Here is a 15,003-nt window from a genome sequence, read left to right on the forward strand (position 1 = left end):
CGAATCAAACCGAACCAAACTAGTAATAGAAAATCGAACGGTTCGGGATTTCGTAACTTGAACGGTTTAGTACCGAACCGAACCGAAACCGAACAGTTTGGCAAAAACAGATCGAACCGAATGATATATAATTTTTTTAATAAATAATAATAATAATAATAATAATAATAATAATAGGAAGAAGAAGAAGAAGAAGAAGAAGAAGAAGAAGAAGAAGAAGAAGAAGAAGAAGTAAATCCAAGTTCCTTGATGCCTGCTCCGCCGTTTAGTTCTCATTCTTACTGGTACCGAACCTTACATTTTTTATTTGATTTCTTTATAACTTGTTTTCTACATTGCACTTTTGTTGTTTGTCGCAATTGTTATTTACCTCACAATTATATCTAACTTGAGTTATATTTATAATATTCAGTATTTTCCTTAGTTTCATGTTTTTCTATAAATTTAATGTGCTTTACAGTCATTCTAATTTTGATTTCCAGTTCACTATAATTATTTTCTAGTACTGGAATATATTTCGAGTGCATTAGAAATGATAGATTGTGTCCAAAAATTAACTATATAGTAATTGACACTAGTTCTTTTAATATCAACTATACAGATAGATGATTATTTATCTTATCAATAAAAATATTCCAACTGAACCAACTGAAGAGTCAGTTGTGCAAAAACCTTAACTGATGTTTGGTAATTAGTACTTAGGCTAACCTTATCCCAGCAATTTTCTCTCACTTTCTAAAATGGGTCCCACTCACACATCATCAAATTTGCAATTCTTCAACTATTTTCTCTACATCCCTACAATACTCTCCCACTTTTAAAAATGGACCCCACTTTCAATAAAATAAACAAATACATATATAATAATAATATTAAAATAGATAAAGTAAAAAAACGTACAAGTTTTGCTGCCAAAGCTGCCATTTGGCAGCTGTCATTGTACTTAACAAGTTTTCTAAATCAAAAAGCTTGCAAGACATGTGGAAAATAAAAACAATTTAAAAAAAGACTTTTTTTACACATAATCATGCCATGTCACTTTGCAATTGTTAAAATTTCTGGGTTAAGGACAGCCTTAGTATTGTGTTTGAATTTTGGATTGCTATTTTGTTATATAATGTTTAGAATTTGAATTTGGATTATGTGAATATATATTGTTTGGTAGTATGTTCGAAAAATTAGGAAATGTTGAAATTTGGGGATCTTAAACCGAACCGAATTAAATCCGAACCGAAATTGAACCGTTTCAAATCGAATCAAAACCAAACCGAGCCCTAATGTTAAACCGAATAGTTTAACTTTTTTAAAATTGAAAAACCGAAACCGAAACAGAAATCGAAACCGAAACCGAAAAAAACCGAACCGAAACCCAAAACGCCCTTTCAGTAACCAAAGGGCTAAATAAGTTAAGATGAGAAAATGTTAGGGCTTTTATCTAATGTTTCAAATGACTAGAGGTTGAAGATAATAGCTTCATTAGTGGAGGGGGCTTCCTGTAAATTTCCCGAAACGCACATCGCCACCCCATTAGCGATTCTCATCAATCCTTGGAGCTTCGACCAACAAGCCAACAACTACACTACAGTGCCAAAATCTTGAAGAAATAGAAAAAAGTATAAAGATTAAAGACCCAATTTCAAGAAAACACCGAAAAAGATGGCGTTTTCTTCATATTCTTCAGTCCGCGCTTTTGGTTCATTGCTCTACAGATCCTCCAATGGGGTTTTTCTTAAACCATGCTGCTCCTTCACTCTCCAAAGTAAACTCCATGCTCCCCCCAACCATCCCCATGCTGTATGTTTTTGTGTGCGCTCGTAGCAGAGTAGTTAAAGATTAGATTTTTGTTTTGGGGGGTTAATTTTCGGTTTTGCTTTTGAGGGGGTGGGGGGTGATTGAGATTTGAGAAAGAGATGGGTTTTGATTGTTTGAGGTTCTGTGGCTCAGGTACCATAGTGTTGAAGATCAAACTGTCATCCTCTTCCTGGTACTCATCTTCTGAGAAATTGGTGTCTCAGTTTCAGCTCCAACCTGGGAATTCTATGAGAAAGATTTGGACTTGTGTGCCACTATGTATGGGCAGGCGCTCTTGCAAAATTGCTGGGAGAAAGGTATCAACTTGTCCACTTCCTATGCTTGTGATGTACTGATGTGTATGTATCTGTTTTGTATTTCTGTATATAACATGTGTATAGTTCTTATTTATTGCTTTGGATAATGCACATTTTTTTGGGCATAGAATTCTGATTATTGTGCATAATCTTGCTACAATATTTCTGATATTGAATGTTCTAATCAATGTTGCAAAAGCGCTCGGGGGCGCTAGTTGAGCGCTCGGGGGCGCCTATCGCCTAGAGCCTAGAGCACCTAGGCGGTGCCTAGGCTGTTATAATCCGAGTATATCGTCTTCACTTTTCCACTTTTCCCACTTAGGGTTAGGAGTTGTTAGACTGTTATAACCCCCAAACTAGTCAGCTGCATATATTAGAGGGTTAGTTGAGTACATGACTGTAGAAATCTAGAAGATGAGGGCCCCCAACTCGGTCGAGTTAGGCACCCAACTCGGCCCAGTTAGGTGTTCAACTCGGCCGAGGTAGGCGTTCAACTCAGCCGAGGTAGGCGTTCAACTTGGCCAAGTCGGCCAGTTAGTCGGTCAGCCGACTAAAAACTGCCTAGGGTTGAATTTGCCTCGGCCTAGGGGTGCCTAGCGCCTGGTAGGCGCCTAGGCAGCCACTTAGGCCGATTTTTACAACACTGGTTCTAATGCATAATAATCATATGTTATGGTTGGTTGATAATCAATAATGCAGCAGTATCTAGATATTTTAGTCAAACTTACCTCAAAACCAAATTTCTCAGTTTCGTAATGCCTCAACTAGCTAGTTGTATTGTTATGTAAGGAAATTGAGTGACTGGGTTTAAATAGTTCTTGTGTCTTATGATTATTTTCAAGAAGTATGTGCTGTCTACTGATCTTTAAATGCTGTGTGTTTGCTTGCAATTAAAATAATAAATAGACTTATTATCAGATTGAGATGTCTTATGAAACAATTGTACCCGTAATATTCTTTGCATTAAGTGGGAGATAATATTATTTCGTATTTATTTTCATTTCCATTTTGACGTGACTTTTAGAAACATGTCTTGAATACAGACAGCGCAGGATGCAAAGAAAACGAAGTTGTATTCAAAATTCGGGAAGGAAGTTGTGTCTGCGTAAGTTAATCTGTCTTTACCGTCTTTGTGGTTCCCGAGAGCTGAAATGAGTACTAGTGAACTATGCTACTAAAGTTACGGGAATTTTGTGTATGTGATTTTGATGAATTTTCTTGTCCTACATTGCCAGGGTTAAGAAAGGCGGTCCTAGTCCTATATCTAATACGGCTTTGGCTACTTTGCTCGAGAAAGTGAAGGAGCTTGATATACCTAAGGACATATTGGAGAGAAACATTAAGAGAGCGTCAGAGAAGGGTCAAGAGGCTTACATTGAGAAAGTCTATGAGGTACTCAAAAAAGTTATATTTTTATTTTATTTTGTTTTATTATTATTGCCCTGTTTGGTAAATGGCTGTTAGCTGTTAGCTGATTGTGTTAATTAGAGGGTATAACTAGTTGATAACATTAGCTGTTGTAGAAAAGTGTTTGGTAAATTAGCTGTTAGTTGATAGCTGTTTGGTATAATTTCTTTTATGAAAAAGCTAATTGAAAAAGTTGCTTGGAGTAGCTTTTTGAATTTTAGCATTTTGGAGTTGCAAAAAGCTAATTAACCAAACACTTATATTGATATTTTAACTAAATCAAACAATTAATAGTGGTCAAATAAGCCAAAATTGGCCTATAGGCTAATTTTTTACCAAACAGGGCCTAAATGTATTTATTTTCATAACTCAAGCAAGGGCTACTTGCTAAGCTAAAAAATTGATCCCTGGTCAAATTCAGGTATATGGTTATGGCGGAGTTGGTATCATTGTTGAGGTCTTAACAGACAAAGTAAACCGGTCAATAGCACTCATTAGAGAGGTCGTGAGGGATTGCGGTGGAAAGATGGCCGATCCCGGTTCCATTGCATTCAAGTTCAGAAGAGCTCGTGTTGTAAATGTCAAAGTCGCTGATGTCGACAAGGATCATCTCCTTACAATTGCCTTAGATGCTGGTGCCGAAGATGTCATTGAACCTTCGATCGATGAGGAAGATACAGAAGAAGATATGTCAAGGTATGAACGGTTTGTCACTGAGATCTTTGGGATCGAAGGTTCTTGGACATCCCGGCTTAAATTATGGAACATAACTTTCTTCTCTTGCAGGTGTTACAAAGTTGTGACTTCAACAGATAACTATTCGGCTATTTTATCAAAGCTACGTGAGGAGGGAATAAAATTCGAACCTGATAATGGTTCCGAGCTACTTCCTATAACTCCGATTGAGGTATGCGAACATGATTGCTTCATTTTCTTTCTTTTTATCTGATACTGCTACTTATTCTTGATTGTATGGCACAATTTACTTTTTCTGGACATCCCAAAAATGTTGACAGCTTTTGTATGTCAACCAAGCCTGTAGCCTTGCTTACTCATGGGGTTTAGTAGGGATGTCAATCTTAGCCCGAAAAATTTTAGGGATAGGGCTGAAAAAATTTTAGCCTGATAAAAAATCAACCCGATAAGCCAATTGCCCGAATGAGCTAGCTTGATAGCCCGAGCCACTTAAGGCTATTCTTTGTTTCACAAGTGGTGTGGAACAACATATATATGGAGTTTATATGTAAGTTCATATGTAGTATTTTTTATTAAATTTTTAAATAAAATTTTAGTAAATATATTACTCCGTAGTAAATTTATTACAAAATAAAATATTTTTATGAAATTAAATAAAAAAAACTTATTATAATTATTATATTATAGTGTAAATATATATTAATTATTTGTAGTTGGAATTTGGAAATGGAGGTTTAGATTGATTGAATGATGTATAAATTTATATTTACTAGTGTAAATGCGCTAGTTTGTTAAAATTTAAATTTTAGAATGTTAATTTTTATAATGTTAATTTGAAAATATCAAAAGTTTTAGTTGAGCCCGCTCGATTAGCATCCTGAGGTTTTAGGTTTTGGGCCAAGAATTTTAAAGCCGGCCAGAAAAAAAAACCGATAAGCCCGAAACTGAATGGGCTAGCCTGATTGACATCCCTAGGTTTAGGCTTTGGCCCGACTTTTTCTGATACAGTATATGATGCCCAACGTTTTCTGATTGCAGGTTGATGATGAGGCGATGGACTTGAACAAAGAACTCATTTCTAAATTACTCGAGCTAGACGATGTTGATGCTGTATATACAGATCAGAAGTGTTAGGTAGTTAGTGTTGTGTTAAACCGGAGTGTCATTGGGCTATTGGCATTATGCACTTGACATTCTCCATGAAGTAAAAGAGCGAGCTTGTTGTGATAGTTCTTTGTTCGGAGGAGAAAATCTGAGATTGCGGGTCATCACTTACTGGGACATGTATTCTTTTTGCGTTTATACTTACAATCACAACCACATACTAATTGATAATAGAAATACGGATTTGCCCAATTTTCTGAGAGGGGGCAGCATTTTAAACACATTAATTACTTCTCAATAATATGTACTCTATCTTTAATTTTATTTGTTTCTGTATCAACAATATTTAAAGAGACGCTATTTGAAGTGAACTGCTTGATGATTTCCCAGATTCGTCTTTGTAGCTGAATTGCTCGAGTGATGCCTCGAGACCATTTCCGAGTCCTAAACACGGAAAAAGGTATGTTCTTTCTCACACACTACGATTTCCTTTATCTCTATTCTTCAAAGTGGTAATATGTTAGCTTCAATACTGATTTTGTATTGATCACGAGATTTTGGGTGCTACTGAATCAACTATATTGCACAATAATAGAAACTTCGATTTCATTAACTGCTCATAGTTCGACTTAAATTATGCTTTAAACAATGCCTACATGCTATTACATTCTTTGCTGAATATTACATGGCACGCTATATATACATACATGATACATACATAATTATGATATATGTATCATCTGATGCAGGTTCTTATTCGTTTTATATTGGTCCATATAGCTCGCTCCTTATTTCTTTGGAACCCAACATCCATGCAGTCCATAAGGAAGACCATAGGGAAACTTTGCTCTTGCGATTTCTTCAAATGTCGATCCATCTAGTACTAGGGTGTATCCTTCTCCATTCTTGTCGCTTATCATCGAGATCACCACACCTGCATAGTTGATACTTTCTTCTTAGTATTTCTACGTATGAGTTTTCTCCACTTGTGGTCCCTCAGCTTTTGTGACATTTTCACATGACTATTGTGTTTTTCATTGTTATTAGTCTCTTGACTTTGAATTTTTTACCACTTTTAGTCCTTCCGGTGAGTTTGCTGGCAAAACATCACTTGAAAAACAGTTAATTCAGCCATTTAGGTGATGTTTGGCCAAAAAACTTGTCGGAAGGACTAAAATTGGTAAGGAATTCAAATTTGAAGGATTAATAGCGGAAGAAATGATAGTTGAGGACTATAAGTATAAATTGCCCTTCTACACATTTAATCATATACATCATTTTGTTTTAAGTGACGAGGGAAACCTGCAGCCACTACCTGAGGACCTGAGGGTGTGCATTGTGTAAACCCCGCCTTGTAACTATAGCCGGCAAAGTACCACAAGGAGGTAAACCAGCCTAAGTTGTCCATAGATGATCGACTCAAATTAAGAATAGGCTGATAAGCCGCTCCTGATGAGAGTCGAACTTGTAACCTTGTGGTTACCAAGTCAACTGTCTGACTATGTATATATATCGTTTTAATACATGCATTCCCTTACCATCATCCTCATCCGTTGCACCGGGGCGAGCCACGAAAAATGGTTCAGAGGGTATGGAGCCCTCATCATACCAGTTCTTTGCCTTCTTCCCAACCAAGTCAATCTGCAACATATTGTCATTGGTTAGATGCAAAGAACAGAAAAGTTATCACCTGATTTAAGACATAATTTTATATATACCTTTGTGAGGGTATTGGGAAAGTTGCAGGGTCTCTGAGCACCACAGGCATAGGCATATCTGTATTTCTTGCCCAAGAATGAAGGGTTAAAGCTGCACATGTCCATACCTCTGCCATGCTCATTTGGATCCAAGGCTGCTTCCAACTTCCCATAGGGACTCCCATCCAATGGTATTGTGAATCTCCCAACCCTATCATTATAAAACCATCATGTTATTGTGAATCTCTCACGGGCTTAGTTCACTGGTTCAGTAGACAGTATTTGGGAGAAGAGACCAATGTTCAAACATCGGCAATGGCAGTATGGGGATTATACCCAAAGTGGACAGATATTTTGTACGCATCGACATTTGGCCATGTCTATTGAGTCATTGAGTCACTGTGACTTACATTCAAATGCTCTGTCGGGCCGAGGTGTGGGGGCCCTTAGGGTTGAAGATTCAACATTTCGGGAGAAGAATAAAATCATCATGTTTAAAGGAAAATGACAAGTATACTTTTATAAGTACGACTCTCGACATATGTTCAGATTTTATTGAAGAAATATCAATAAATGAATGAAAACTATGACATGCTTTTTCTTGAATCAGTTAGAGCATGTCAGATCAACATACAGAGAGTAAAAGGCAGGCAGAAACTACTAAATCCACATACTCTCCCCTTACCACACTAGCTAATTAACTCAAGTAGGTTTAGTGGTGGTGTAGCTCAGTTGGTCATATAAGTGAAGTTTGAAAACAATGACTCGGGATCAAGTCTCATCAGTGCCAGTGTGAGAGCAACCTCTCAAAGTGAAGGGGTTCATTGTGCGCAGAAATAATGATCTAGCTTCTGTGTTCATTTGAATTGTTGAGTTATCACAATTTAAATCTTCCTATATGCGGGCTGGACTCTGGAGCGTTGGGGAATCTTTTTGGGAACAACAATGATCATAAAATAGATTCTAAAGTTTGTTTTGACTTGAAAATATAGCTCAAAGAAATAACATGAACCACATGCTCCTTAACTCGAGGTTGAATGTAAAAAAGTTGATGATTTCAAGGCATGAGGATGAAAAATAGAAATTTTCAGGTGAATTCGACTGACAATCAAGTACGGAGTAATATTTAATGATAACGTAATCACGTTACTTTTCGACAATCAATACCAAACAAATGTATGTAAATATTTTTATACTTTAATATCGTATATACCTAGTTCATATCATAATTATAATCAAGCTATACCTATTACAATTTTTTTTTTTAATCTTTCATTTTCATATTGCCATTTTCAGATAAACAAACAAAGAATATAAGACATCGTGATGGACCAGACAATGTTTTCGAGTTTACCCACAGAAGTGATGTCAGGTGTTTGACAAAATAGTGTTTTTTGGTTTAAACAAATTGTCTCAACCAGCATATATATATCCATGCATGCAGCTTGTACAACTCTGAAAGCTACGTATAGTATGAATTAAGTAATATAGGACAGTGATTTCTTCCCAAATTATTAACAGACCACAACAATAATTTACTGACAAAATCAGACGATTATAGCAAGTTTCATTTGTATAAAATATGACTAGGATAATTTAATTCAAGAGTAGGAATTTAAATTTCTGATCTGGTGATGATCATATAGTTAAACTGATAATGCATAAAATAAGATCTTATATAATTAATTTGGTTGGCATGAGTGACCAATATGACCAAAACTTTGTCACTTAATTGGACTGACCCGGACTCTTATGAGCCTCCCCAATAGGAGTTTTAACTCAGTTTTTTTATGAAGAAAGAAATCAAGATCTGAGTTTTTACACAAATGGAAAACTTGATTTTTTTGAGATTCTTTCTCCTACAAGACCCAAGTTCTTTTTGGGGCTCGTAAGAGAGAGATGGCAGAAGTCTACTGCCTTTGTGCGTGTATGGCGCACATTTAGCGCCCAGTTCAGGCACTCCCAACTGAGCACGTTGATTTGTATATTTTTTTTTTTTAAAAATTTACTTTTCAGCTTTTGGTTTTGTTTTATTTTGTTTTTTTCCTCCCTCCCATCTTTTCTCTTAGTTTGGCACCTAAAAAACCTTTTAAAAAAAACTATTGCTATTGAGGTTGCTCTAGGACACGAAAATTAAAAGATGTTGGCCCTGTTTGGTAAAATGACTGTTAGCTGATAGTTGTTAGCAGTTAGCTGATTGTGTTAATTAGAGGGTATAAATAATGATAACATTAATTGGTTATAGAAAAGTGTTTGGTAAATTAGCTGTTAGCTGATAGTTGTTTGGTATAATTTATTTTCTCAAAAAGCTAATTGAAAAGGTTGCTTGGAGTAGCTTTTTGAATTTTAGCCTTTTAAAGTTACAAAAAACTAATTAACCAAACATTTGTATTGATATTTTAATTAAATCAAACAATTAATAGTGGTCAAATAAGTCAAAATTAGCCTATAGGCCAATTTTTTACCAAACAAGGCCGTTATTTTGAAGGGATAGACTAACTAACCTTGCATCCGGCAAGACGTCTTGTTGGCCGTTGTATGAGCGGAGATTGTGCAACCTTAGGTTGTCTAGGATGGTTGTGTCTGCGTTGTGCTCGCAGCAATCGGCGATCACGGCGGTTACCCTTCCGTCTTCGTCTCTCTCCTCGTATGCGTTTATGAAATGGAACGTTACATACAATGGAACTTCCACACTTGCCACCTTTCACATTAAAGACAAAAGGGGTGTTTGGTAAATAAATGTTAGCTGATTGAGTTAGTGAATTCGAATTTTCTGAGGTTATCAAAAAGCTATTTTGAGCAACTTTTTGAATTTTAGTGTTTTGGAGCAATAAGTTGTTACAAAAAATTAATTAATCAAACACTCATATTAGCTATTTAACCGAATCAAACAGCTAATAGTGGTCAAATAAACCAAAATTGACTGATAAGCTAACTATGTTATCAAATAGTGCCAAATTAAAAAAGAAAAAAGATTGCGTTATAGTGAAAAAATATAATCAATCGAGGACTATAGGTGAAAATATTACCAAAGTCTAGGGCTAAAATAAAAAAAATTGTATTGAGGGAGCTCAATGATCAAGTCTAGCATCTGCTATCACAAGGTGTAGTGTAATGAAATAAGTCACCCATTTCATACTAGTTATAACTTTTGACATAGTGATAAGCATTTGATGTTCGCAATATGTAAGTACGTGTATATATATATATATGTGTATGTGTGTGTGTGTGTGTGTGTGTAGAGAGAGAGAGAGAGAGAGAGAGAGTGATGATGACTTACAATTTTGCCACTAGATTTACACATGACATGCATGAAAGCTCTAGATTGAGGGTGCCACTCGAACTTATAGAGAGGAGAGGGCTCAGCCTTGAGTAGATTTTGTGCACAATACCTAAGTGACATCTCCGGCACGATCACGTAGTGCTCCGTCACCGGAAAAGAGTGAACCCATCCCGGCGCCGGCCCACCTCTGCAATTCACCCTTCCGATGAACTTCCGTTCATTCGAACCCGGTTCCATCCTCGCCACAACGTATCCCGGGTTAATCAAATCCGGCAACAGCGTCAAGAACTCGCTATCGGTGACGATCGGATGGGCGGAGTGGATCAGAAACCCCAAAGAATCATCGTACTCGAACTTTCCGATGGTCTCCAGCGTGTCCGGGTCGATCACGATTGACCCTTTGATGGTCTCCGTGAGGCAGACCACGCGGCCGTCGCCGAGTTTGACGACGCCGGTGTTGGCGTTGTCGGTGAGAGAGGCGCCGGAGAATAGGTTGGCCAGCTCTCCGACGTAGGCTAGGAAGTTGTCCGGCTTGGGCACCTCGGAAAATTCACGGTAACAAAGCTTTTTGTTTTTCTTCGCCGCCTTGTATGCGTCGGATTCGATTTGGCGGTGGGCCATTGTTAGGCGGCCGTCGTTGAAGTATAGGCGGACCAAAGTGGCGTAGCCGTCGAAAAGGTGCCGGAAATTGTAGTCCCCTATGTGCCATAAACCTGGTCCGTTCCTTACGTACGTGCCTTTCTGCATATTGCCAAATGCCAATGTCACAAAATCCAACTTAATTAGTATGTACAAGTACAAACAAAATATTAAAAAAAAAAAGTAATTAATGACTTATTAAAACTTGGGTTAGAAATTTCTTTTAACCATTAGACTAAAAGTCATTAATTTCTAGTCTAATAAGCCTGATTAAATAGTTGGGACAAAAAGGTAGAATCGCCCACTCTAGGCGCTTCTACATCCTGGTTTAATTGATCAACAAAAGTTAGACAAACTTTTGCTCATTAAGCACAAGAGGAGCTGATCTCATTTTAAGAAGTTGCTCCCACTTTTCGCACAAGGAACCCCTCTCATTTTGAGAGGTTGCTCCCATGCACATTGCCATTAATGAGATTCAGCCTTTTGTGACAATTTCATCTCTGCAATTAATTGACTTACCCATTAAGGCGCCTAATTAGATAATTAAGTAGTTGACAACCTTATGATTACGGAGCTAACTGTATAACCATGCATATATAGTTTGCTACCATAGCACAATTAGGGAAGCGAGCATTCCTAGAGATTACTCCGTATTATTTATGATGCATGGAACATAATGTTAAGTATTTTTGAGAGGGTTGTAGGATGTAAAATAGTTTCTTGCATCGAATATATATCACCCATTATGTGACCCTAATCCCTAAAGTACCACAAAGAGGTAATCAATTTATTATATTGTTCATAATTGATCGGTTCAAATTGAAAAGACTAATAAATTCATCTACTAAAACTAGAAATTCAAGGTTGACTCTTTTTTTTTTTTTTTTGAATACAGGTTGACTCAATTCGTCACTACAGGAATACAGAATCTCACACACATATATACACACACAAGTAGAAAACATACCAGCCACTTGGGTATTTCACCTTCAACAACGAGCTCTCCTTCCCATCTCTCTTGCCGGACGCTAGTCCACGCCGCCAGCTTCCGCTCCTCCACCTCGGCCGCCGCCCTGTCCAGAGGCGAAGCAACGGCGGCGGCAGCCGGCATTTGGCTAGCCACGTTGGAAACAACGAGGCGGCGGTGCTTTCTGGTTCCACCAATGACTTTAACAGCCGGAAGAGAGCACAACTCCTCGGAAAAGTAACGAGGAACATTGATCACGTTCTTCGCACAGGTATTGGCAGGTGAAAGCGAAAGAGAAGAAGCCATGGGGGGGAGAGAGAGAGAGAGATGAATTGAAGCAATTAATAAAGGATCTGAGGATTGTTTAGTACAAGAAATAATGCAAGGAATACGAAGTGGAATGTTGTTTTTGGAGGGTTTTAGAATAATACTAAGATGTATTTATAGAAGCAACAAAAGAGTGGCATATGGTGGTGGTGGTGGTGGGATTGTATGGAATCTTATTTGATGGAAATCCTTTGTGCAAGAAGACAGGCTTATTGCGTTATAATTACCAATTAATTAATTATACACACAGGAAAATCTCTGCTGCTAGTTGTAGCTCCCACAGAGAATGGACCTGCAGTGAATCTGTGCAATTAAAATTCTCCCATAGCTGGTAGTGGTGGAAGATATATATATATATATATATATATATATATATATATATAATCTGATGAGAACCAACCTTAATCTGTGAACCTGCAAACTTATAAAGGATTGCACCACAACTAATACATGATTGCACCATTACGATTCCCAGACATATCTGGAGGACGTTGGGGTGCAATTGTATCCAGTTACAGTGCAATCATATAGTAAGTGCGGTGCAATCTTTTAAAAGTTCGCATATTAAGATACCTGATTATGTTACTATATATATATATATATATATATATATATATATATATATATATATATTATAGAGCAATTTAAAATTAGTTTTTGTCCATATTTTCAAACCTAAGCTTGCTGATGTTTTACAATATATATAGCTTGTATTCTTTCCAAAAGGATGAATCCCCAACTTCAAAGACCTCACACTTATATTGTATTGATCAATGGTGGAATATGGACCAATAACTAATCTAATAGGTTCAATTCAAAGATGTTGCTAGACTCGGTAAACCAAGTTGATAACATGTGCGTGTTTATAACATTAAATGCTGGTTAATCATGTTGCGTTTGGAGCCCTTGTCACATGCACTTCTTACATTTAGAAATTGTTTTATAAATAATAGTTTCATAGGCAATTGTACTAGGATAGATATTCTTGAAGAACTTAGCGCAGCTAACTATATATGGTCACATATTATTTAACTGTCATTAAATATTTTATTGTGATATATTCACGGTACAGTTTTCAAGTTAGTAACCTGGTTTGACTAATTGCCCGTCAATCAATTTAATTACAACTTGTAAAATTATCTTATTTTCCATGCATCTTCTTGTGTAGATCGATGATGTAATATTGTCTATGAGCTTGATCTAATCAAGACAATCAAATAGAGAGATACTCACAAGTGGCTTATGGTTCACTGGTATCTAGTTGCTCCCTTAAATGAGAGGTGTTAGCTTCAAACCTCAATTGAGGCAAGTAGTGCCTATATAGGATATCCCTTTTCTTATAAAAAACAAAATACAGAGACACTCATAACTTACCTATTATAGTTTGTGTACTACTGTGCATAGTTATAAATGATTTTTTTTTTATTTTTATGTTATTAATTCGTAATCATGTCAAATACTAAAAATATTAAAAGATGAGGCATGCATGTTTTAACCATTGTGGTTTCAATATATAGAAATTATATATCGTTTTAAACACTAAGTGGCTTGTGGTCTATTAGTATTTGGTTGCCCTTTTATGTGGGAAATGTCAAAGGTTTGAATCTCGGTTGTAGGCATTGATTGTATATGTGTGTATCCTCCTTCCTTTGTAATAAAAAATATTTTTTAAACAAATAGGAAAAAAGTAGATGATACTACTATTCTAGATGTCATCAAAATTAAAATATGCTCATAGAATTGTTTTAAGAGAAATGAGCCCGTCTCACGTAAATAACCACAGTTCTCCTGCAGTTCTAAACTGTTGGTTAAAGGTTTAGAGAAATGATAAACCAAAACTGAGACATTTTAAGAAAATTTCAGTTCTGATTTCAGAAATGACGACGGTTCTGATTTGAACTACCAGTTTGGACTTTTTTTTTTTTTTTTTTTTTTTTTTGGTTTTTGGTTTTTGGTTTTTGGTTTTTGTTTTTTGTTTTTTGTTTTTTGTTTTTTTTTTTGTTTTTTGTTTTTTGTTTTTTTTTTTTGGGTATCCGTGTGTGCAAATTCTATTTTCTATTTTCAAAATAGTTGAAATCACAATTAATTTTATTTAAAGATTTTTTTTTTTCATTTTAAAATTTTTTAAAAATGATTATATTAATATTTGAACTTTAAAGTTAAACTAAAAAAAAAAAAAACAATTTTGTGGCAAGCTATGCCTACCTTTAGTAGGAAAAAGAATCATGCTTTATCCACTCGGTCACCTCTTCCGGGGTTAGAAGATCATAACTTATTTTTAGGAATTTTAGATTATTATGATTATAAGCGCCCGCTTGTATTAAAATTTTTACTATACAATATATTGTTAGGTAGACGTCTAAAAGGTCAAGTCCAACATTCTGCTATTAAAATGTAACATGATCGACTATTATGTAAGTATAAGTATAAGAGGATTTTGAGTGGTTAATAATGTCATTTAAACATATTTGTTGACGAAGGACAAAAAAATGATCATATCACAATAATGTTAGCACCAACAAGGATGTTTTGAAAAAAAAAAGACTAAAAATAAAATAACACATATAAATCTAGGACCAAAAAAGAAAAAAAAAAAAACAAACACTTAGAACTGAATAGATCAAAATGCCCTTGTATTTAATGTCATTTAAACAGTTTTGTTGATGTAGGATAAAAAATGGTCCTGCCAGAATAATATTAGGACCAAAGGATGATATTCTTTAAAAAAAAAAGAAAAAAGACTGAAAGTGGATCAACACCCCCAAATCTAGGACA

General features: G+C 35.9%; 2 protein-coding genes across 2 annotated transcripts; one reads left to right on the forward strand and one right to left on the reverse strand.

The window, feature by feature from the left end:
- Nucleotides 1–1,442: 1,442 nt before the first annotated feature.
- On the forward strand, nt 1,443–5,704 carry LOC109179897 (probable transcriptional regulatory protein At2g25830). The gene is made up of 7 exons (XM_019329377.1): nt 1,443–1,759; nt 1,945–2,108; nt 3,152–3,213; nt 3,344–3,500; nt 3,937–4,211; nt 4,302–4,422; nt 5,250–5,704. The coding sequence occupies exons 1-7, from the start codon at nt 1,657–1,659 to the stop codon at nt 5,343–5,345; spliced, it is 978 nt and encodes a 325-aa protein (XP_019184922.1). The 5' UTR covers nt 1,443–1,656; the 3' UTR covers nt 5,346–5,704.
- A 190-nt stretch (nt 5,705–5,894) lies between these two features.
- Nucleotides 5,895–12,315, reverse strand: LOC109179896 (carotenoid cleavage dioxygenase 8 homolog B, chloroplastic). The gene is made up of 6 exons (XM_019329376.1): nt 11,902–12,315; nt 10,293–11,036; nt 9,517–9,713; nt 7,034–7,223; nt 6,854–6,956; nt 5,895–6,249 (listed from the first exon to the last, which is right to left on the reverse strand). The coding sequence occupies exons 1-6, from the start codon at nt 12,205–12,207 to the stop codon at nt 6,104–6,106; spliced, it is 1,686 nt and encodes a 561-aa protein (XP_019184921.1). The 5' UTR covers nt 12,208–12,315; the 3' UTR covers nt 5,895–6,103.
- Nucleotides 12,316–15,003: the final 2,688 nt, after the last annotated feature.

The sequence above is a fragment of the Ipomoea nil genome, unplaced genomic scaffold (assembly GCF_001879475.1).
Source record: "Ipomoea nil cultivar Tokyo-kokei standard unplaced genomic scaffold, Asagao_1.1 scaffold0980, whole genome shotgun sequence".
NCBI lineage: Eukaryota > Viridiplantae > Streptophyta > Magnoliopsida > Solanales > Convolvulaceae > Ipomoea > Ipomoea nil.